This window comes from Nycticebus coucang, chromosome 9 (assembly GCF_027406575.1).
Source record: "Nycticebus coucang isolate mNycCou1 chromosome 9, mNycCou1.pri, whole genome shotgun sequence".
Classification (NCBI taxonomy): domain Eukaryota; kingdom Metazoa; phylum Chordata; class Mammalia; order Primates; family Lorisidae; genus Nycticebus; species Nycticebus coucang.
This window is the reverse complement of record NC_069788.1, coordinates 122,997,848-123,024,135: the sequence shown is the minus strand read 5'-3', so window position 1 is coordinate 123,024,135 and position 26,288 is coordinate 122,997,848. Positions and strand designations below refer to the sequence as shown.

General features: G+C 36.0%; 1 protein-coding gene across 11 annotated transcripts in view; it reads right to left on the bottom strand.

Annotated features, from left to right (window-relative positions):
• The window catches only part of GPHN (gephyrin), a 708,676-nt gene that overhangs the window by 323,595 nt on the left and 358,793 nt on the right, over nt 1-26,288 (bottom strand). For all 11 annotated transcript variants that reach the window (XM_053602269.1, XM_053602258.1, XM_053602260.1 and 8 more), the window contains one exon: nt 2,261-2,355. In XM_053602269.1, coding sequence (XP_053458244.1) covers nt 2,261-2,355 — 95 coding nt within the window. The remainder of the gene's footprint in view (nt 1-2,260; nt 2,356-26,288) is intronic.

Here is a 26,288-nt window from a genome sequence, read left to right as displayed (position 1 = left end):
AAGAATATTATATTTCCCCACACAAGTGAAGTCATTTGAAATAGAAATAATGATTTAAAAATTATTTTTATTTAATGCTGATCTCTAGAGATAAACATAGGAAGATAAGGCCCCAACTTGATACATGACTTTACCTGAAAAAAATGCTATTAGAACTACAATAAACTTTTTTTTTAGTACTTACTATGTGGCAGAAGTTGTTTTGGATTGTAACAACTTTATATAAAATAATGAATAAGATAATGCTCCTGTCCTTAATGACTTTCTACAAATTAGGTAACACAGACAAGTAAATAATTAATCACAATAGAGAATGACAAGTTCTACCACAGAAGCATGTACAAAGCCCAAAGTGCATACAAAATACAAAGGCTTTAGAAAGAAAGCACTAATATACTCATGGATGAGGGGGGTGGGGCCTTGGTGTGTGTCACACTTTATGGGGGCAAGACATGATTGCAAGAGGGACTTTACCTAACAATTGCAATTAGTGTAACCTGGCTTATTGTACCCTCAATGAATCCCCAACAATAAAAAAAAAAAGGCTTGGAGAAGCACCAAAAAAAACGAACATTCAGAAAAATATTTCACAGTTACCTTTACTAACTAATGTAGACTCACAACTCTATTCCAAAATCTGTAAACACACTTTTAGTTAAATCAGCAGTGCACAGAAAGGAAAGCCAGAAGGAAGTGCTCCCATGCTGTGCATACATATTAATTTTCAAAGCCTTCAAGATAAAGATGAAGGACTTATTCCAAAGTAATTAGAAGCAGCTCCTGTTAATTAATTTTCCACTTACCCAGCAGTCCAGTGCTCAGTAATTATGGGGATATAGAAGGGAAAGGAGGAATTAATCCAGAAAAACCCACTAATAGGATAAAAATCAACATTGTTATACTGAATCAACTAAGCTATGTTCAAACTAAAAAATAGCCTTAATAGTTGCAAAGAATAATTTCTCCAGTTAAATTTTGAGTTTCTTAGAGCAAAACAATAACATATTTTTATGTCTATCTTTAGACTCCCTCATGCTTAATATGGAGACTGGCAGATAAGCATGTTATTATTTTTCTGAATTAAAATTTTATTACCAAATAATAAACAAGAGATTAAGTTTAATTCTTTCTTGTCTATATTCCTTGTTTATTAGAGTTATTTTATCTTCAAAAACTGCTTCATTCCATAGGAAAAAGATATCTCTGACCTCATTATTGTAGGTAATAAAAGGGATAAAAAAACAGCAGTATAAAAGAACAAACCTGAGTTCCTTAAAGAAGGATGAACTTTTAAAGTCTCTATCACTACTTTAATTTTTTATTGCACTTATAACAATTAAATGTTATAGTGTTGTGACAGCAAAGAGAATACAGTAATGACCCATCCTCATTCTCCTATATCTCTGCTTCAAGGGGCTGCCACCAATGGGATAGAAACTTAGACTAAGGAACAGAAAGAACACCATGACTCGTATAGCTTATTCAATTATATAATATATTTATGCTTATATTCATATTGCATACAAGACAGATTATGAAAGCCTGAAATTATAAAGTATTTTTAGGTTGCTCTGAATGTGTATTAATGAGTGGTTTTTAAATCAACAGATTTTATGTTGACAACTGTCTTTAACTTAGGGGATTTTAACCTAAGAGTTGCTAAAAGAGTTGCTCAATCTACATTGAGGATGGATGTTAATATATGTATCAACAAAGGCATAATTACACATATACTAATTAAATATATTATTAATATAATAAATATACCAAGTTGCTAAGAGTTAAAAGATTATTAATACAAATTGAGCTTTTTTTCATAACACATCAACATACCTATTTATAAATCAGAATAAAAGTTCCTAATTTGTGTGAACAGTTATTTTAATAAACTCTATTTCATTTGATTACACAGTATTTAGCTACAATTAATGAATGTCAATTGTTGACTGCAAATAATTACAAAGGAATAGCTTCGTATTTTAATAAACTGAACTCTTTTCTGGGTTAGGACTGACAACTTCTTCTAATAATATAATGTTCTCTAAAAGTATAACATAGCAAACAAAACAAACAAACAAAAGAAAAAACCAAAGAACATGAGGTGTGAGATTTAGCTAGACAGAATACTAAGACTGTATAGAAAAAGAGGCAAACTTAAGTTTTATGACTAAAGTTTCTTAGATTTATCAATCTGTTGTACTGATTATTGACTAGTGGTATGGAATGAACTTTCTTTGCAACATGTTGGTGACTTTCTTACCTAGAGAGCATCCCCAGAGGTGTAACATTAAGTGATCCCATCAGCATTGCCAGGGCCATCCCTGGTGCTTCCCGTTCTATTACTTCTTTTGTGGCCTGTAATTAAAGATTAAATAGCAGACTGAGTGAAATTAGCCGAAAAAGAAGGAAGTTAGAGTAGTAAAATCCACTTAAAAATAATTATATACCAGGCTTTCTATAAATCATACTTTTTAGTTCCCCAAATGTTTCTCTTTTGTAAGTCATCCACACTCAATTTTTTAGGACCACTGAATAAAAGCTGAGGACAAAGAAAATCCAGAAGTTTTATATTAGTAGTCCTTTCTTATTTCTTACAGCTCAGAAGTACTTGATGGAAATATTATCTCACCTAATAACCTAAATCCCCAAAAGCAAGCCTCAGTTACAATAATAGCTGAATAAATTTTATTTTGTTTTGGTTTTGTTTTTGCAGTTTTTGGCTGTGGCTGGGTTTGAACCCGCCACCTCCTGCATATGGGGCCAGCGCCCTACTCCTTTGAGCCACAGGCGCCACCCTGAATAAATTTTTGAAAGGTTAAAAAACCTGTTTTATTTTTACCTATCACTTTTGAGAAATTAATACCTAAAAACCTAGGATAATCTATGTCTCCTACTTCTATGATTAAAAGGAATTCAAGAAGTGATCAAGTCAACTTTCCCCACGTACAGGCTAAAAGAAAACCTCTACATTTTTCATTTTTTATGTCTTCAATATAGATTAATTACCTGATTTTTAAAAAAGGACTAATGAAGGTGGCACCCATAGCTCAGTGGGTAGGGCGCCAGCCACATACACTGAAGCTGGTGGGTTTGAACCTGGCTTAGGCCAGCTAAAGCAACAATGACAACTGCAACAAAAAAATAGCCAGATGTTGTGGTGGGCACCAAACTCTGTGCAAAAGTTTTGCTCTAGAGCTGGGCATTGTGGCGGGCACCTGTAGTCCCAGCTACTTGGGAAGCCGAGGCAAGAGAATCGTTTAAGCCCAAGAGTTGCTGTGAGCTGTGACGCCACAGCACTCTACCAAGGGCAACAAAGTGAGACTCTGTCTCTTAAAAATTTTTTTTTTTTTGCTCTAGACAAAAGTTGAGAACTTGGCAAATCAGTTAAAATGCATCAAATATGTATTAGATGCTGTCTATGATAAACTTTACAATGCATCTAATTTCAGTATACTTAATCCTTATAAAGAATATAGGCTCAGTGACTGTAGCACAGTGGTTGCGGCACCAGCTGCATGCACCAAGGCTGGTAGTTCAAGCCAGCCTGGGCCAGCTGAACAACAATTATAATACAACAACAAAAAAATAGCCAGTTGTGGCGGGTGCCTGTAGTCCCAGCTGCTTGGTTGACTAAGGCTCTTGGTTGACTAAGGCTTGAGCCTCAGAGTTTGAGGTACCTGTGAACTGTGATGCCACGGCATTCTACTGAGGGTGACATAGTGAGACTCTGTCTCAAAAAACAAATACAGAAGTACTAGAATTGATGCAATGTACGGGTCCACTATAGCCCAGCATAGTATAATATTTAACAGTGGCATAAATATTGAAGAAAATTAACAAAAAAAAATGATTGTTTTTATATTTATTTATTTTTATTAAACCATAGCTGTGTACATTAGTATGATCGTGGGGCACCATACACTTGGTTCATAGATCGTTTGACACATTTCATCACATTAGTTAACATAGCTTTTGTAGCATTTTCTTAGTTATTTTGCTAAGACCTTTACATTCCACATTTACTAGGATTCACATATACCCTTGTAAGATGCACCGCAGGTGTAATCCCATTAAACCCCCTCCTTCCCCCTCCCTCCCCTCCCTTTCCCCTTTCTCCCTATTCTTAGGTTGTAACTGGGTTATAGCTTTCATGTGAAGGTCCTACATTAGTTTCATAATAAGGGTGAGTACATTGGGTACTTTTTCTTCCATTCTTGAGACACTTTACTAAGAAGAATATGTTCCAGCTCCATCCATGTAAACATGAAAGAGGTAAAGTCTCCATCTTTCTTTAAGGCTGCATAATATTCCATGGTGTACATATACCACAATTTATTAATCCATTTGTGGATCGATGGGCACTTGGGCTTTTTCCATGACTTAGCAATTATGAACAGGGCTGCAGTAAATATTCTGATACAAATATCTTTTTGATGGTGTGATTTTTGGTCTTCTGGGTATATGCCCAGTAGAGGGATTACAGGATTGAATGGCAGATCTATTTTTAGATCTCTAAGTGTTCTCCATATCTCTTTCCAAAAGGAATGTATTAATTTGCATTCCCACAAGTGTTCCCTTTTCTCCACATCCACGGAAATCGACCGTTATTTGGAAGCACGTCACCTTCCAAGACTTAATCAAAAACAAGTGGAAATGTTGAACAGGCCCATATCAATTTTAGAAATATCATCAACCATACAAAATCTCCCCAAAAAGAAAAGCCCGGGACCAGATGGTTTCACGTCAGAATTCTACCAAACCTTTAAAGAGGAATTAGTACCTATACTACTCAACCTGTTCCAAAAGGTAGAAAAAGAAGGAAGACTACCCAACACATTCTATGAAGCAAACATCACCCTGATCCCCAAACCAGGAAAAGACCCAACAAGATTTTTTTTTTTTTTATAAAATTCAGTACGACCTGCTAATTTAAATATAGGGAGGCAGCAGACAGCAAAAAATGAAATTATATTTTTATTTTTAAAATTATTTTTTTACCCACTTTGGCTACAGAAATTGTTAAATTCTTAGATGTGAGAGCTACTACTATTTAAGGACATAGTTGAAAGGTACCATGCTAACATTGTCCAAACTCTATTCCTTAGTTTCCAAAGTCAATCTGGAATGATTTTAAGATCTCCTGAGAATAAATACTATTTCTGTTTTATACATTCTTTACTGAGGTTTATAATTTCTTAGGGACCTTGAATCTTATAGCCCCCCAAAGCAAGCAAGGTGATATGGTTAAGAGTCATATTAAAGGAGCTCCCTGAATAGAGTTGATACTTATTACCCGGTTTAAAAAGTCACATAAGCAGTGGTTGACATTTAATAAGTTTGAAGGTCCACATAAAGATGATGTACCACACTTTAATTAGGGACAAGAAGGGAAATAACAGCTAGCTGAGAGGGAATATTTAATTTAAAATTGATACTTCAAAGTGCAACATTTATCCATTTAAAAGTATTATCCTAATACTTGATAAGCGTCTCCTATGTACTAGGTAGTATTTTATGCATTGATGTTGCAGGCAGTAAATAAAACAACCTTCTGAGTATATAAACTGTTGCCAAGCATATAACTCAGTTGACAAATTACTTACGAGAATTGCCTAAAAGAGATACAATTTTTAAATTTTTCTAGATCCTCTAAAACAGCAGTCCCCAATCTTTTTGGCAACAAAGACAGTTTCATGGAAAACAATTAATCGACTCACAGGAGTTGGGGGTGGACCTGACAGGAAGTGAAGCTCAGAGAGTGATGTGGTGATGGGGAGTGGCTGTTAAGTACAGATGAAGCTTCACTCACTCTGGCTGCTCATCTCCTGCTGTGTGGCCTGGTTCCTAATAGCCCATGGACCAGTACTGGTCTGCAGCCTGGGGTTGAGGACTGTTTTTGGCCAGATTACTAGATAGTGGTGTACCTGGAATGCCTTACTTCACTTTTTATGCAATTGTTTTATAGGATTTTGTTTCTCCAGTAGGCAATTAGATTCAATAAAATAGCTCAGTGATACTCATATTTACATTAGGAAGTATTTCAGGCCATTATTCACCACAGTACCCCATGTTTTTATTTACAAGGGCTTATTGAAGAAATTTCCTCTCAAATGTCATTACTGGGAATGCTGTATGTGAATCAACTTACATTTGAGAACAGCAACAATTTTTTTTTTTTTTTTTTTTTTTTCTGAGAGTTCTTTTTTTTTTTATTGTTGGGGATTCATTGAGGGTACAATAGGCCAGTTACACTGATTGCAATTGTTAGGTAAAGTCCCTCTTGCAATCATGTCTTGCCCCCATAAAGTGTGACACACACTAAGGCCCCACCCCCCTCCCTCCATCCCTCTTTCTGCACCCCCCCATAACCTTAATTGTCATTAATTGTCCTCATATCAAGATTGAGTACATAGGATTCATGCTTCTCCATTCTTGTGATGCTTTACTAAGAATAATGTCTTCCACTTCCATCCAGGTTAATACGAAGGATGTAAAGTCTCCATTTTTTTTAATGGCTGAATAGTATTCCATGGTATACATATACCACAGCTTGTTAATCCATTCCTGGGTTGGTGGGCATTTAGGCTGTTTCCACATTTTGGCGATTGTAAATTGAGCTGCAATAAACAGTCTAGTACAAGTGTCCTTATGATAAAAGGATTTTTTTCCTTCTGGGTAGATGCCCAGTAATGGGATTGCAGGATCGAATGGGAGGTCTAGGTTGAGTGCTTTGAGGCTTCTCCATACTTCCTTCCAGAAAGGTTGTACTAGTTTGCAGTCCCACCAGCAGTGTAAAAGTGTTCCCTTCTCTCCACATCCACGCCAGCATCTGCAGTTTTGAGATTTTGTGATGTGGGCCATTCTCTCTGGGGTTAGATGGTATCTCAGGGATGTTTTGATTTGCATTTCTCTAATATATAGAGATGATGAACATTTTTTCATGTGTTTGTTAGCCATTCGTCTGTCGTCTTTAGAGAAAGTTCTATTCATGTCTCTTGCCCATTGATATAAGGGATTGTTGGCTTTTTTCATGTGGATTAATTTGAGTTCTCTATAGATCCTGGTTATCAAGCTTTTGTCTGATTGAAAATATGCAAATATCCTTTCCCATTGTGTGGGTTGTCTCTTTGCTTTGGTTATCGTCACCTTAGCTGTACAGAAGCTTTTCAGTTTAATGAAGTCCCATTTGTTTATTTTTGTTGTTGTTGCAATTGCCATGGCAGTCTTCTTCATGAAGTCTTCCCCCAGGCCAATATCTTCCAGTGTTTTTCCTATGCTTTCTTTGAGGATTTTTATTGTTTCGTGCCTTAAATTTAAGTCCTTTATCCATCTTGAATCAATTTTTGTGAGTGGGGAAAGGTGTGGGTCCAGTTTCAGTCTTTTACACGCAGACATCCAGTTCTCCCAACACCATTTATTGAATAGGGAGTCTTTCCCCCAAGGTAAGTTCTTGTTTGGTTTATCGAAGATTAGGTGGTTGTAAGATGTTAGTTTCATTTCTTGGTGTTCAATTCGATTCCAAGTGTCTATGTCTCTGTTTTTGTGCCAGTACCATGCTGTCTTGAGCACTATGGCTTTGTAGTACAGACTAAAATCTGGTATGCTGATGCCCCCAGCTTTATTTTTGTTACTAAGAACTGCCTTAGCTATACGGGGTTTTTTCCGGTTCCATACAAAACGCAGAATCATTTTTTCCAAATCTTGAAAGTACGATGTAGGTACTTTGATAGGAATGGCATTGAATAGGTAGATTGCTTTGGGAAGTATAGACATTTTAACAATGTTGATTCTTCCAAGCCATGAGCATGGTATGTTCTTCCATTTGTTAATATCCTCTGCTATTTCCTTTCTGAGGAGTTCATAGTTTTCTTTATAAAGGTCCTTCACCTCCTTCGTTAGGTATATTCCTAGGTATTTCATTTTCTTTGAAACTATGGTGACGGGAGTTGTGTCCTTAATTAGCTTCTCCTCTTGACTGTTATTGGTGTATACAAAGGCTACTGACTTGTGGACATTGATTTTATATCCTGAAACATTACTGTATTTTTTGATGACTTCTAGGAGTCTTGTGGTTGAGTCTTTGGGGTTCTCGAAGTATAAGATCATGTCGTCAGCAAAGAGGGAGAGTTTGACCTCCTCTGCTCCCATTTGGATTCCCTTTATTTCCTTGTCTTGCCGAATTGTATTGGCTAGAACTTCCAGCACTATGTTGAATAGTAAAGGTGACAGAGGACAACCTTGTCTGGTTCCAGTTCTAAGAGGAAAAGCTTTCAGTTTTACTCCATTCAGTAAAATATTGGCTGTGGGTTTGTCATAGATAGCTTCAATCAGTTTTAGAAATGTGCCACCTATGCCTATACTCTTCAGTGTTCTAATTAGAAAAGGATGCTGGATTTTATCAAATGCTTTTTCTGCATCTATTGAGAGGATCATGTGATCTTTATTTTTGCCTCTGTTAATATGGTGGATAACGTTTATGGACTTGCGTATGTTGAACCAGCCTTGCATCCCTGGGATGAAGCCTGCTTGATCATGATGAATGACTTTTTTGATGATAAGCTGTAATCTATTGGCTAGGATTTTGTTGAGAATTTTTCCATCTATATTCATGAGTGAGATTGGTCTGAAATTCTCCTTTTTGTTTGGGTCTTTTCCTGGTTTTGGTATCAGGGTGATGTTTGCTTCATAGAATGTGTTGGGGAAGATTCCTTCTTCCTCAATTTTTTGGAATAATTTCTGCAGTACAGGAATAAGCTCTTCCTTGAAGGTTTGATAGAATTCTGGAGTGAAGCCATCTGGACCAGGGCATTTTTTAGTTGGAAGCTTTTTTATTGTTTCTTTGATCTCAGTGCTTGAAATTGGTCTGTTCAGGAGGTCTATTTCTTCCTGGCCAAGTCTAGGGAGAGGGTGTGATTCCAAATATTGATCCATTTCCTTCACATTGTCAAATTTCTGGGCATACAGTTTCTGGTAGTATTCAGAGATGATCTCTTGTATCTCTGTGGGATCAGTTGTTATTTCCCCTTTATCATTTCTGATTGAGGTTACTAGAGATTTTACTTTTCTATTTCTAGTTAGTCTGGCCAATGGTTTATCTATTTTATTTATTTTTTCAAAAAACCAACTCCTTGTTTCATTAATTTTCTGAATGATTCTTTTGTTTTCAATTTCATTGATCTCTGATTTGATTTTGGAGATTTCTTTTCTTCTACTGAGTTTAGGCTTAGATTGTTCTTCTTTTTCCAATTCCATAAGGTCTCTTGTGAGATTGTTGATGTGCTCTCTGTCTGTTTTTCGAATGTAGGCATCTAAAGCGATGAATTTTCCTCTCAAAACTGCTTTTGCAGTATCCCACAGGTTTTGGTAGCTTGTGTCTTCATTGTTGTTATGCTTAAGGAAGTTAGTGATTTCCTGTTTGATTTCTTCCTGCACCCATCTGTTATTCAACAGAAGATTGTTTAATTTCCATGCCTTTGGATGGGGTCGAGCATTTTTGTTAGAGTTGAGTTCCACCTTTAGTGCCTTATGGTCTGAAAAGATACAAGGTAAAATTTCAATTCTTTTGATTCTGTTGATATTTGTTTTGTGTCCCAGGATATGATCAATTTTGGAGAATGTTCCATGGGGTGATGAGAAGAATGTATATTCTTTATCTTTGGGATGGAGTGTTCTATATGCGTCTATCAAGCATAATTGTTCTAGGGTCTCATTTAAATCTCTTATATCTTTGTTTAATTTCTGTTTAGAGGATCTGTCCAGCTCTGTAAGAGGTGTGTTAAAGTCCCCTGTTATGATGGTATTATCAGATATCATATTGCTCAGACTAAGTAAGGTCTGTTTCAAGAATCTGGGAGCATTTAAATTGGGTGCATAGATATTTAGAATTGAAATGTCTTCTTGTTGTAGTTTTCCCTTGACCAATATAAAGTGACCATCTTTGTCTTTTTTGACTTTAGTTGCTTTAAATCCACATGTATCTGAAAATAAGATTGCAACGCCTCTTTTCTTCTGAATTCCATTTGCCTGAAAAATTGTCTTCCAACCCTTGACTCGGAGCTTTAATTTGTCTTTTGAAGCCAGGTGTGTTTCTTGCAGACAGCAAATGGATGGCTTGTGTTTTTTAATCCAGTCAGCCAATCTATGTCTCTTCAGTGGGGAATTCAAGCCATTAACATTTATGGAGATAATTGATAAGTGTGGTAGTATTCTATTTGTCTTATTTGGTGAGAGTCCATTGCTTAGTTTTATCTTTTGCATCAGTGTGGAGGTTAGGTTCTGTCCTTTGATTTCTGAGTTCTTACTTTGCTGCTGATCCATTGTGGTGGTCAGTGTGCAGAACAGGTTGAAGTATTCCCTGTAGAGCTGGTCTTGTTGTGGTGAATTTCCTCAATGTTTGTATATCCGTAAATGATTTGATTTCTCCATCAATTTTGAAGCTTAGCTTAGCAGGGTACAGAATTCTGGGCTGAAAATTGTTCTGTTTAAGTAGATTAAAGGTAGATGACCATTGTCTTCTTGCTTGGAAAGTTTCATTAGAGAAGTCTGAGGTCACTCTGATGGATTTGCCCCTGTAGGTCAACTGGCGCTTACTCCTGGCAGCTTGCAGAATCTTTTCTTTTGTCTTGACTTTGGACAGGTTCATCACAATGTGTCTTGGAGAAGCTCGGTTAGAGTTGAGGCGACCTGGGGTCCGATAGCCCTCTGAAAGCAGTGTGTCAGAATCTTTGGTGATGTTTGGGAAATTTTCTTTTATAATATTCTCTAGTATGGCTTCCATTCCTCTGGGGCATTCTTCTTCCCCTTCTGGAATTCCTATAACTCGTATGTTGGAACGTTTCATAAAGTCCCATAATTCTGACAGTGAACGTTCTGCTTTCTCTCTCTTCTTTTCTGCCTCTTTTACTATCTGAGTTATCTCAAGAACTTTGTCTTCTACCTCTGAAATTCTTTCTTCTGCATGGTCTAACCTGTTGCTGATACTTTCCATTGCATCTTTAAGTTCCCTGATTGACTGCTTCATTTCCTTCAGCTCTGCTATATCCTTTTTATATTCTTCATATCGTTCATCTCTGATTTGATTCTGTTTTTGGATTTCCTTTTGGTTATTTTCCACTTTATTAGCAGTTTCCTTCATTGTTTCCATCATTTCTTTCATTGTTTTCAACATGTGTATTCTAAATTCCCTTTCTGTCATTCCTAACATTTCTGTATAGGTGGAATCCTCTGCAGTAGCCACCTCATGGTCCCTTGGCGGGGTTGTTCTGGACTGGTTCTTCATGTTGCCTGGAGTTTTCTGCTGATTCTTCCTCATGAGTGATTTCTTTTATCTGTTTCCTTGCCCTAATTTTCCTTTCACTTCCTCTTGCTCTTTAAGTTCTCGTGCCTGTGGAAGTTGTGGGCGGGTTTAGACGGGTTGAACACACGCGACCACTTGCCGGTTTTCCACTGTTTTAGTCCTCCTCTTGGGGTCCAGAAGTCTCTCGCTGACTCCCTGTATCCTCATAGGAGTGATGATAGGCAGTTCCCACCAGCCAGAGATGCCTGGAGTCCTATCTCCCCAGACTCACGGTGCCCAGATGCCGAGAACAGCAACAATTTTATGGATACCTTTCATGCCGACCACAAGCTGAATTCATCTTGTGTTTCCTTGCCTAATTTTTCACATTTATCTTTTATTTCTTTTAAATTGTTATGTTTATGCATTTGGATAAGCCATCTAAAATACTTTTTTAAGGTGTAAGTAAATATATGTATGTATGTATGGGAAAAGGTATGTGTAGCTGGCCCTCCATGTTGCGGGTTCCATATCTGTACATGCAATCATCTGTGGGTTGAAAATATAGTATATGGGGGTTCTGCAGGTCAGACTGTACTCTTTACATGAAGCTCTTCATCGTTTTCTAAACATAAATCAGGGAAAACAGTGAAACTGCTTCTGCAAATCTTCTGGAAAATTTGGCTCTGTAAACACAAATCTTACATATTTTAGAATATAAAAAGAAAAAATATCTTGTGGTAATGCCACCAAAGGGCACTGGTGCTGATGGTATTGAGTTGGGGGATGATGTGGGGAGATGTCCAACTCTCTGTTGGATTAGTTACATACTGGTATTTTCAACATACTATTCCTAAATAAGGCATAAATATAATTTTTCTCACATTTGTATCACCTGTATCTTTTCCATAAAATATTAAAGCACTTTTCATTTATTCTTACACTTCAGGCATTCAGTATAGTAGAAAGATCATCATCTATGAAGTCAGACGATGCCACTACACAGTTAATGTCCACAAGAAATGGAATTGGGTATGTTATAGCATTTATAACAATGCTAAACACACATATGCTCAAAAAAATATTTGTTGAATAAAGAAACAAATGAATAAATGAGCCAATCTAGATTTGAAACCTGACTTTACTACATAGTTGCTCTGGGAATTAGAAGAAAGTAATTAACTTATCTGAGTTTCGGTGAATAAAATGGAGATAATAATAAAAAGAAGGCTTGCGAACTAAATGACGTAAGTAAATCACCTGGCATAGAGTAGGTATTCAATATAAGTTAATTCTTTCTATGTTTCTACTTTTCAATTCTCCTTATACTGTTGCAGTTTTAATCCTATCAGTCAAAAAGAACAGAAGTAATATAAAAATCCAGAAACTAACCAAATAGTACTTTAGAACCAAAGGCCAGAATTAAAATGTGGAGAGCAAGACCCTAAAGGCAGGAGCATTGGCAAGTGCCAGGCAAGAAATAGAATGTTGTAATAATGGGATATAAATCAGGGAGCAAGCAGCTAAGTGGAGGAGGATTGGAAGACAGACAAGAGAGCAAGCACCAAGTACAAAGATCTATAAGCCATAAATGGGGAGGCACAACTAGAAGTAAACATGGAAGAGAATAAAACTTAATTTTAAATACAAGAGAAAGATATCTGTCTAATTATTAGAAAATCCAAGCAGAAAGCAGAAGAATGTAGCTTTATTGCTTTTTGTCACATACACTAGTATAATATTGTTAAATTGAGGTTTTCTGTGCCTGTAAATGAGTAGAAGATAAATATTTATTTTTAATAGACTATTTATTATCAATGGTAAATGGATGCCATTAAAAGTTTGAAGCCATTTTTTTCTTATTAACTTTGTTTCCCATTTTCTTATAAATTATTTTCAAATTCTTTTTTTCCTTAAATGATGGTAGAAATTTATATTCCTACTTTAGGTATCAGTATTTCTGAACCAGTAGAGTCCAAAATAATAAAGTTTAACTGGATTTAGGTACTCTTTTTAAATAAATTATTTGTCAGGGTGGCAGAGATAAGATGGCTGACTGAAGCCAGCTTTCCACAGAGGCTCCCATCCAGAAATAGAGTTAAAGGACAGAAATTTAGCAGGTAACCTGGTGGAACAGAGCTGTGCCAAGAGAGAAAGTTGAAGAACTGCACATCAACCCTGCTGAGGCGAGCTGCGACCACAAGGATACAAACAAAAGGTACAAAATCCATCACCAAGCGAACGGGAGTCACCTCCCCCATGAGAACAGCTCAGAGTACCCCATAAACAAACAAGCAGAGTCTAAAAGTCCTCCTATTATACTCCACAGAAGAGACCCTCTAAAAACTGGACCTCCTTCTCCTATTAGTGTGCCATGGTGCTCTCCTGGCAGGCATAAAACTGTGTAAAACTGTACATATTCTCTACCTGTAATTCTGAGCTCCCAGCACTCCCCTCCAGTCTCACTCTGAGTTCTGGAGGCTGTCCCCCAGGAGTCCAGATTCTTGGGTGTTTCCTCAAGAGGTGTGGACAGGGCCTGGACTGCTACTGTCAGTGCAGATTCTGCAGCATGGGAATGAGGAGAGGACGGTTGGATGAGAGGGAACCACACAAGGAGCGGCGGTGCCCTGAGGCACAGAGCAGCAGCCGTTTTTGGCAACAATAGGGTTCACCCCTGGATATTCGGGAGTCACACCCCCTGTCTCTCTGGGCAACCAGAGGAGGCCAGGCATCTTCGCAGGTGGCAACCACCAGCGGAACAGATCTGGGACCGAAACAAAGGCCCCGTGAATAAAGGGTTTGCCTGAGGCGATACTGGCCTGGGTGGGGCGCAGGGACTAGAAAACCCATGTGCAGGGCTGGCAGATTCCCAGGGCAGGGCTGACCCAGAGGACTGCTTTACTGAGCTTAAGATGCACTCGGCCCTCAGGTGATCCCTCAGGGGATCATCAGCCCAGACAAAGAAGGGCAGGAGGCTAGAACTGACAGCTAACCGTGCTGCAAATACAAACTACCGGGCAGCAGCAAAGACAGGGCCTGAGGGGCAGGTTCTGTAACTCAAAACAGCTTCTCTTCTGCAAGGAATTTAGCCAGGACAGAAACAAATTCCACAAAGTTGTTCTGTTCTTTCACTAACATCCATCAGGGGCGGGGCTGGAACTGAGTGAACAGCCCTAAGCTCCATCAAGTGCCCAAGCTTCTCAGGCCTCACACCTCCCCTGCCGTATAGTGGCAGAGAGCAGCGGGCTGGTTGAGGAGACACAGATTTCCTTGTGATTCAGGCAGGTGCAAACATGTGGAGTATCTGCTCATTGGAGGCAACTGGGTCACAGCACCACGGGGTTATCAGTGACTGGGTGTGACAGAGGTGCAAGGTGGGGAAGGAGACTTCAACCTTCCCAGACAAATCTATTTGCTGGGTGGGTCCTCCTGAGCTCACAAGCACTGGAGCAAGTCATATTTCAGTTGTCAGCAGACTCCTGCGATCTAGTTGCCAGAGACCTTTTAAACTCCCCCACCTGGACAGGTGCTGACTGAGACAAATGATTTGGACCTTTTGAACTGAGCCAATCACCCGAGGACTATCAAAGTTGTGCCTTGGGTGTGTGGTTGTAGGAAGGTTTGATTTTCCTTTTCCAATTGTTGCCTGTGGGGGGCAGGGTGACATAAGTGCTGGTATTTCTCCACAGCTCAGACTTCAACCCAGAGTAACTGTTTCACTAGGGTTGGACAGAGACCACCTGAAAACAGACAGAGCCACTTAGCCCCACCACACCAAGCAGGTCCCCAGTTTCTCAGGCCATAGCACTTTACGGGTCCTCGGCAAAGCTCTAGGGGAAAATGTACAGACACCAGTCCCAGCTTTTGGGAAAAGGGCTGGTTAATCACTACTCCTTGAGCCCCGAACCCAACTTTTCTTCATCCATTCATCTAGTCAAATGGGGTAAAATAATCGTGGGGCAGAATCAATGGGAAAACTCTGGTAACATGAATAAGCAGAGTAGATCACCACCCCGCCCCAAGGAAAGATATGGCAGATGTAACTGAAGATCCCATTCATAAACAGACTGCGGAGATCTCAGAAATCGAATTCAGAATTTGGATTGCCAACAAGATTAATAGAATGGATGAAAGTTGGTATTAGAAATTCAAGGAGCAATTCAAAAGTTAGAATTAGAAATTCGAGGAGCAATTCAAAAGTTGTCTCAAGAACTCAATGAATTTAAAGACAAAACCACCAAAGGTTTTGATACATTGAAGCAAGAATTTGCAGCGCTCAAAGATCTGAGAAATACAGTAGAATCCCTCAGTAACAGAGTGGAGCAAGCAGAAGAAAGGATTTCTGACATTGCAGACAAAGTTTTTGAATGCTCCCAAACTCTCTAAGAGGAAGAGAAATGGAGAGGGAAAACCGATCATTCTCTCAGAGAGCTCTTGGATAATTTGAAGAAGGCTAATATCCGCCTGACTGGAATTCCTGAAAGCAATGAAGTGGCTTCATAGGCACAGAGGCTCTACTCCATGAAATTATGAAAGAGAATTTTCCAGACATGCCAAGAGATTCTGAAATTCAGATAGCAGACAGTTTTAACACCCCAGCACGACTCTACCCGAATATGTCATCCCCCAGGCACATCATAATTAACTTCACTAAAGTTAATATGAAGGAGAAAATTCTGAAAGCAGCCAGACGTAAGAAATCCATTACCTACAAAGGGAAGAATATTAGAATGACTGCAGATCTCTCTGCTGAAACCTTTCAAGCCTCAAGAGGGTGGTCATCCATTTTTAATATTCTAAAACAAAATAAATTTCAACCTAGGATCCTGTATCCAGCTAAACTGAATTTCATTTATGATGGAGAAATTAAATACTTTAATGACATTCACATGTTGAAGAAATTTGCCATAACCAAATCACCTCTTCAGAATATTCTCAGACCTGTCCTCCATAATGACCAGCACAATCCTCTACCACAAAAGTAAACTCACTCAGAAACTGATGATCAAACTCCAACTTCAACAGTGGTGAAAGGATTAAAAATGTCCACTGGACTTTCGAAAAACTCGATACCTAAAATTTTACCAGACTTATCAATATTCTCCATTAATGTGAACTGCTTAAACTGTCCTCTAAAGAGGCACAGGTTGGCTGACTGGATACAAAAACTCAGGCCAGATATTTGCTGCATACAAGAATCACATCTTACCTTAAAAGATAAATATAGACACAGGGTGAAAGGATGGTTGTCCGTATTTCAGGCAAATGGAAATCAGAAAAAAGCAGGTGTTGCAATTCTATTTGTAGATACAATAGGCTTTAAACCAACAAAAGAAAGGAAGGATAAGAATGGTCACTTCATATTTTTTAAGGTAATACTCAATACAATGAGATTTCAATTATTAATATTTATGCACCCAACCACAATGTGCCTCAATTTATAAGAGAAACTCTTAACAGACATGAGCAACTTGATTTCCTCCAGCTCCATAACAGTCAGAGATTTTAACACTCCTTTGGCAGTGTTGGATAGATCCTATAGTAAGAAACTGAGCAAAGAAATTTTAGATTTAAACCTAACCATCCAACATTTGGATTTAACAGACATCTACAGAACATTTCACCCCAACAAAACTGAATACACATACTTCTCATCAGCCCATGGTACATACTCCAAAATCGATCACATCTTAGGTCACAAGTCTAACCTCAGTAAATTTAAAGGAATAGAAATTATTATTTCTCTTTATAATTACAGCATAGCCCCCAATGCCTAAAACAAGTCCAGCACTTTATCTAGCTTAAGGAAAGGATTTATTTCAATGCTGGAGTAAAACTGGTTGTTGGGCTTACTGAGAAACAGTATGTCTTTGTATAATGCATTCTGGGAAAAGATTTCGAAGTGTTTTTCCACTTAAACTATACAAAAAAATCTTACCCTATTTGCTAACATTTAGATCCCAATTCTTGTTCAATAGCCACCTTGAGTACAAAGCAGTGAATATTCTAAAGCTCTTCACACATTAAGTGACTTTCCACTTTTCTTTTTTATCTAAGTTCTAATTCATTAATTATTAAAGCTCAAACCTCAAACTCAAGTGAACAAATCACTTTTTACAAGAGATTTTACTGAGAACATATTTAAATTTTACTTATCTAAATAGCATACTTTAAATCTTATTCCAGGGAAAAGTGAAGAATATTGATAATCTATTGGTTATCAGGATTTTTGTATATATAATACATATTCATTCATTTTCGGTATAATGTAAAAAACAACAAAGTTGTCCCTAAGGGAGAGAGTGTTGGCTACATACATATGTCTTTCAATCTGCATAGAAGAAAAATGTTACTAGTTGGGTGTGGTGGCTCATGCCTGTAATCCTAGCACTCTGGGAGGCCAAGGAGGTTGGATTGCTTGAGCTCAGGAGTTTGAGACCAGCCTGAGCAAGAGTGAGATATCACTTCTACCAAAAATTAAAAAAAAACTAGCTGGGTGTTGTGGCAGGCACCTGTAGTCCCAGCTATTGGGGAGGATGAGGCAAGTGGATTATTCAAGCCCTAGAGTTTGAGGCTGATGCTGCAAGCTATGATGCCATGGCACTTTACTCAGGGTGACAGAATGAGACTCTGTCTCAAACAAAAACAACAAAAAACTTACTCATTCCTGCTCCTTAAAAATGATATGCAGATATGGAGAAAACAGATCTAATATGCAATATGCTGACTACAGTTAATAATACTGTATTATATACTTGAAATTTGCCAAGAGAGGTCTGAAATGTTCTCACCACATACCCATGAAAAATATAATTATGTAAGGTGATGGATATGTTAGTTAGCTTTACTGGGTCAACTGGTTTACAATGTAGGGCTGGGTGTGGTGGCTCATGCCTGCAATTCCAGCACTTGGGAGGCTGAGGCAGGTGGGCTGCCTGAGCTCACAGGTTCAAGACCAGCCTGAGCCAGAGCGAGACCCTGTCTCTACAAATCAGCTGGGTGTTGTGGTGGGTGCCTGTAGTTCCCACTACTTGTAAGGCTGAGGGAAGAGGATCCCTTGCACCCAAGAGTTTGAAGTTGCCATGAGCTAAGATACCATGGCACCCTACCAAGGGTGAGCAAGTGAGATTCTGTCTCAAAAAGAAAAAAAAAAAAGAAAAGAAAAACAATGTATACATATATCAAATCTAAACATCCTATTGTATATCATAAATACATACAATTTTTATTTGTCAATTATATGTCTATAAAGCAGGGAAAAAATATGAGGTTGAAAAAATTCATTTGAAATTATATTAAAAAGCTGCTGTTTAGCTGGTGAATTAGTGAATTAGTGAATACTTAGTCACTTTGATCCAGGTATTTAAGTCTTGTTTTGCTTTATTATTGTGGTCAGTAGTGTTTAATATAAGCAGAAACAAGACTGTTCCTCCTTCATATTTATATGTTAGATTTCCACTTCATTAATGATCACAAAATTTCTTGATTTCCTTAAAACACTGCAAGTTGTTAATGTAACATGTAACATGACACGACTTTAGGCTGTGCATAAATATCTTAACTGAGAATAAAAGAAACAAGGACGTTATGTTAGACTTATACACACTATGTGCAAATAGCTCATAGCCAACTGATTTTAAAGTCTAAAACATTGCTCTTTGGCCTGAGATACGATAATTCTCAGTGACAGAGTCTTTTAAAAAGCATCTACCTGGAAATTATTGTTTCTGAAGTTTCTTTTCTGCAAAACTGAACACTCATTAGAATAGAGACTGTGACCAAGTGAAAACAGGAAATTTATGAGATAAAGGAAAGGGAGTGAGCAGAAGAACTGCATAGAGGGAGAAAAAACAAAATCAGTCCCCTTTAATTTTAATTATTTTGTCAGGTATTCCATTTTGTCATTTCATACTATGCTCAGTAGTTTTAAAGGGAGCCAATTGGGAAGGAAGATAGTGAGTACAGTACTTTCTCAAAGCAAAAACCAAACCAAACCAAACAGCATTTCTACTTTATTGAGATAAGATTATCTAAATAGAAGTTCCAATGGTGAGATGAGAGAAAATTCTATACACAGATGTATTTGGAGGCCCTGGCATACTATAGATTGAATTAAATAACTTGCTGTCTACAGGATTTCCCACCTAAAGACTGATTTTAATGTTCCTCATCTCTCACTTTGTGATCAGGATTTTAATACCTTCTTTGTAACCTAATAGTCCTCCATTTTGTATTATATGAATATCAGCGTTTGTTCTTATACCTCTTAAAATTTCTCTATTTTCATTTGTAAACTGAGGGAATAATATACGCTACCCTTTTTACAAGTCTAAAATATTAACACTATAAAGCATTTTTGGTTAACTAAAAGAATGTAACAATTTTTATTATGTTAGTATGACATTTTATATTAAATATAATGCATTGATAAGTTCTTATTGTTTTCACTCCACTAAACAGCTAAACATGAATTAACCATATAATTGAATAATAAAAAGAATATTCATATCAGAAATTTTTATTTATGGTAGCTTTCTTTAAAAGTCTATAGATATTCTCCATTTAAACAGTTAACAGAGGAGACATAATTTATTACTTCTGTTTTTTTTTTAATTGAAGAAATAGACTTGTCAAATCCAAAGCCACTGAGCTATGATAATTCTCAGTGGTAGACTTTTAAGTCTTTTTAAGTCTTCTAAACTTAATCCATTAATCTAATATCATGTACTTTCAACTTATAAAACACTATTCAGATATAAGAAAGATCTCTGTACTCTACTTAAAAGAGAGAACATATAAAATACTCAGTGTCATCTCTAATACATAGCTCGATAAATGATAGATGATCTTATTTGCACTAACTCACAAATCTAAAGTCACCTATGTTTTAGAAGTTGGTGTCAACCACTGTAGTCAAAGCAATGATGAAAATCAAATAATTCTATCAGAAGCACTGTAGAACAGAAGCTATGAGTTCATGTATTTTGAGTGTACATAAAAAGTTATCAAAAGATATATGAAGAATGCAATATGCCAGCAACAATCTTGAAAAGTTAACAAAGATTTATCAAGAAGCAGCAGTTTGGGAGATGTCAATTACCAGGAAGATAGTTTGGGACATTATCATAAAACTTCTAACTGGGAAAAGAATATGGAAAACTTGAAAATACCTTGTTTAGAAAAAAAAACCCCAACATCTCCTGTATTTAAGTCTTCCCCTTAAGTATAATAGAAAATAGCAATGTATAGCCGGGCGTTTTGGTGGGCGCCTGTAGTCCCAGCTACTTCGGAGGCTGAGGCAAGAGAATCACTTGAGCCTAAGAGTTTGAAGTTTGCTGTGAGCTATGCGCTAGAGCACTCTACTGAGGGTGACAAAGTGAGACTCTGTCTCAAAACAAACAAACAAAAAAACAGGAAAGAAAGAAAGAAGGAAAAGAAAATAGCAATGTAATTATGTACCTAAGCAAAGACGAAAATATACAAGCAAGTGTCCATAAATACAGCGAATAAATTGCTCACATTAGTAAGCCAAATAAGTTTATATCAATTTTAAAACTTTCATAACAAACATACACTGAAAATTATAGCTATAAAAGCAACAGCAGCCTATGGCTTTTTCTTGTTAGGATGGGTATCAGGGTTGGAATTATGTTAAACAGGGGACACACAGAAGCAATGTTCTACTTAGCTCAAGTCAATGCTCAGTTGCTCATACTAAACAGAGGTCTTACTTCACAGCAGAAAAATCTTATGTTTTGTAGAAAAACATGCAAATAGGATAATGGATAAAAAAAAATCAGTGAATTACAACCTAGAAAATATATGAAAGAATAAATTATTTATTCAATACCCTAGGCATAGTAAAATAGAGGAAAATATTTTAACTTTATTATATTGAGAGAAATACCTTGACAAGGAACTTAAAAACACATAAAACAAAAAAATAATCAGAGGCTCAATTTCTAAAAATTGTTCTAAGAAGAGGTGCAGTTAACCTCTGCTGCTGAAAAAGATAAAATCACAGAAATGCAAAAAAAAGAACCTAAAAATAAAAACATTCTTTAAAATTTTAGGTTCTTATAAATACTCTAAAAGCTTGAAAAATATGTTATCCTATAATTATAAGATACTTCCAATTACAATTTTTGTATGTGGTGTTTTTTTCCATTGATAGGGAATTTTGATACTGAAATACCAAAATAATGATCTGTAATTTAGGCTCTGTTGACCAGACTCTTTTAGAACATCTAGGGTCTGATATTGATAATAGGGCAGTTTATTATCCAAGTAAGGCCTTTCTAACCTTCAAGTTTGAGAATGAGGCATAAAAATAGAATCCATCCTTGAACAAAAAAATTATACTTCAAAAAACTGAGGATAAAGTAAGTGCATCTGTGTATATACATGGGCATGCACATACACCCTGACGGGCATTGGGTTCTTCAGATTAGGACAATAGGCAACTGAAAAGTGACTTTATTAGTGCAGCTGGTGTGAGCAGGGAGGCAGTTGGTTGTATCTACTGGCACTAAACAAATTGCATCATTTAGTCAGAATGGATAGAAATTATCCCTACACAAACACACACATACAAATGCACATTATTTATGCACATAAATACATACACAGTCACTACTGAGGTTGCTCATTTACAATGTTTCTCCTTTGATGATATTGTGACATTCATTTTAATCTAATGATATGCTTTAAAAGTTATATCCCCCCTGGTTCAGCGCCCGTAGTACAATGGTTACGGCGCCAGACACATACTCTGGTGGGTTTGAACCTGGCCCAGGCCAGCTAAATGAGAACTGCAACAAAAAATAGCCAGGCGCTGTGGCAGGCACCTGTGGTCCCAGCTACTTGGGAGGCTGAGGCAAGAGAATTGCTTAAGCCCAGGAGTTAGAGGTTGCTGTGAGCTGTGATGCAACAGAACTCTACCAAGGGTGACATAGTTGAGACTCTGTCTCCAAAAAAAAAAAAATTATACCCCAAAGAGTGGTTGCAGTTATATTAGAACAAATCCAAATTTAATAACTAGTCACAGTGAATATTAATCAATTATTTAATCAATGATATTCATTCAGATTTTTAAGACAAACCTAAAAGATCTTGTAAGCAGACATACTATTTCATACTAAGATGATTATGAATAGAATTGACTCAGGTCCTCTATTCCATCTATCTTCACACAATAAAGATTAAGTAACTAAGAGAAGAGGATGTCCAAAGCTCTCTTTCTTTTCTTTACTATTAACACAAGTTGCTCAGAAGCTATCAGATTTTTGGTAATTTCCTCTGAATAATTTTCTGATACAACAGCTTCTTAAAATTCTGTATGTTTTTCTTTTTGTATTACAAAATGATGAGTCTGTGTAAGGAACATTTTCCATATTTTTCCAAACTATTGTTGACCATAGCAGCAATGAAAATATCAAAGAGAAATAGCGGTTGATTAAACTTGGAGGAGATCAGGGAAAAAAAAAATGAAATTAAGTCAGTGTATTCATTTCCAGAATCTCAAAGTAAGTCTGGCCTCCATCAGGGAAAATGTAGGTCTATTCTTAAAAGTTATTTATAAAAATGGAGATAAAATTTGAGTTGTGCTTGCATCAAGTAAGTTAGGAAGCTAAATAAATAGTAACTAATAAAAATCCAAAACTATTAAAACAATAAACAAAGGAATGAATGATATGGCTCATTATCATAATTTAAAATTAACCTCTGAATTACCTCACAGCAATATAAGCCACTATAATGTCTTGCTCTAACATGACTTATTCCATACATGACCCTTTAAAGAAAAAAGTTAACTGATTTTGTTTAAAATATGGATAGATGTGATGTTAGGCTCAAAAATGAGTATTTCCAATATTGATATATTAAGATCATTCTCTGGGCCGCTTTCGAAATTTTTTCAATGTTTTACAATTAAGTGGAACAACAAAACTGTTACTTGTGTAAGGAAATGTTTAATGTACTATTTTATTTAAAAAATACTATTGTTACAGTATAGAAGACTTTTAAAAATTATATCGCAAAACATCAAAATGAGAAGACTGATAGCAGTAAAAATGTGAAAATAATGAAAACATTAGGAAGAAAAAATACTACAATATTTAAGAGATATTTAGCCCAGTTATGAAGTAATTATTTCAGTGAAATATTAGTAAGAAAAGTCAAATATGATTACCAAATTTGAAGTATCTAAGATACTTAGAAACTATCAATTCTTTTCTGTATTTCAATCAAACATTTCTTAAAGAAACCATTTTATAACTCGATATAAATCACAAATGTAATGGCTACATGGGATCTCAGGATTTGATATCATTGTCCTGACCTAGTAAATACAGTCTAAGTAGTGACCATCCAAAATTTTAAAGCAAGTTTCTCTATCATATTGTAACCTTAAAGCAGACACTTCTGCTAACTACATGACGAAATGAAAGCTTATACAAAGTAATTTTCAACATAAGCCCTGTATTCCATTCATACCTGTGAAAAATTATATCCAAATTATATTTTGGGGTATATCTAACTCTTCTTCAGATGTCAGCAATAAAGGGAGAGTTGAGGAAGATACTTTCCACTAATTATAGAGTATCTTTTTTGCAAAGTATTCTTTTATTAAAGTGAGGGTTTTAGTTTTTTAAATTCAATCTTTAATTTTTATTAGATTGAAATTTATATACTCTTAGTAGTCTTTCAGTGATTTTTCTCAACATTTTATCATGCACCTAATTAACAAAATCTAAAATTAAACCATAAAATTAAGTCCTTTTTATATGTTGGTTCTGCAAGTGTAGATCCAACCAATTGCTGATAGATAATACTTGGAGAAAATAATTTAACAGCGTTCCAAAAAGCAAAACTTGATTTTGCCGCATGCTGAGGATGCACTGGATCCATGCATATGAAGTGATATATAGGCATTGCACTAGGTATTATAAGTAATCTGGTGATGATTTAATGTATATGGAATGATGTGTGTGGGTTATATGCAAACACTATGCCATTTCATACAAAGAACTTGAGTATCTGCAGAAGTTTGGTTGGGGGAGGGACGGTGATCCTGGAACGAATCCCCATGGATGCCAAAGGATAATGATTAACCTCTCCTCGTCATTCGTTCTCAGCTTACATGCCATTTTTGTCTAGCATTTTGATTTCGTCCTTTTTAAATTTCCAGAAGTTACCAATTACTAATTTTACAGTCATTATTAGTTTGAATTTACATGTATGTTCACTACTTTATTTGCTCATTCTTACTTCTAGCATCTCAGAATATTCTTATGTAATAATTTTCCTTTTGAAATACAGCATCTAGAGATTCCTATAGTGAAAATCTGTTGGTTGCATACTGTTACACTTTATTTGTAAGTGGTTTAATTCATCCCTATTCTTGAAGATTTTTTGCTTGACAAACAATCCTCATTATTTTCTTCAATGCTTTAAAGATAATATTCTATTGTCTGTTTTATTCCAATGTTGTTGAAAAGCCTGCTATCATTTCCATGTAAGTGATCTGTCCTTTATGGCTACTTCCTTTTCTTTCTTTTTCTTTTTCTCATTTAATTTTATTTTTTTAATGCCAGTGCTGATTATATTGCAAGTTGTCAAGGCAGGGTACTGGGAAAAGTTTTCAATTAGCAATAATCAGATAAACCTCACTGGCTATGATATAGAAACTGCACAAAGCTCTGTGGCTACTTTTAATACTTCTTTTATTTTAGTTCTGAAGTTTCACTTCTATGCCTTCAGAAATGGATTTCTTTTATTTATACACTATACCCTCCAGGATCTTTAGATTCATGTTTTTTCATTATTTATATAAATTTTAAAGTCAATATCTCTTTGAGATAATGGCCTGTCTTTCTCTCCATTCTCTCTTTTCAGGATTCTGATATAATATACAGTAGAACCTCCATAGTTGACCACCTCTTTAAGTTGACCTAATTTTCATAGGCTGGACATGCATCACATTTACATATCACTACATTAGGCCTATTTCCTTATGTTGACCAACTCTGTATACTGACCAGGTTGTTATAGTCTCTTTTGAGTGGTCAACGTACAGAGGTTATACTGTATTTTGCATCTTCTTCTTTTGTTTTTTATGATAAACACTTTGATCATGTATAAAATTTCTTTAATTCCAATTTACGATGCTTTTTTAAAAATTTTCATATTAATATAAGGATACAAAAGAATAGATTACATTGTTTGTATTTGTCAGGTAAAGTCCAAGTTGTAGTTGAGTCTTTCACCCAGGAATTGTGCCATATACCCTACATTAGGTGAGATCTTACCAATGCTTGCCCTCCTTCTCTGTCTCCTCCCCCCACCACTTGAATTTAATTGTGCTTTTCTGTTGGGTGCAGTTGTTCATTTACTAGTTTTATATTAGTATTGAGTACGTTGGATACTTGCTTTTCTATTCTTTTTTTTTTTTTTTAGCAGTTATCAATGTTTATGTCTCAATTGTAAAGCCACTCTTTTTTATTTTTACATATACATGTGTTAAACAGGTTTTCATTTTTTTGCCTTCACAAAATTAAAAAGACTTGAACTTTAATGACAATAACAATGTTTAAGATAAGGACTAGAAACAAAAACCTTGTAAAGAACGAATGAACATAAATACATTCAGAAAAGGAATCAGACAATTGCTACATCAAAATATTAAGTGATAATAATAATGCAAAGAAAGTAACATTCATATTGTCAAGTAAAAGTATGTCTAGTATAGAATGCTCTGACTCTGAGATTCAGTATAGAGTCATCAGTTGACTTATTATTTTTATTTAAGTAACAAAAAATAGACAACTAATATTTAGAAATAAAAGTAAAAGACAATTTCAAAAAAAATCATGCTAAATCTTATAGACAATAGAAAAAGAAGAAATACATTAAAATCATTCTACTTGATCTGGGTACACCTGATATTAAAATTGGAGAAAATATATTATTATATATATTTTCTGAATGTATTTATGTTCATTCGTTCTTT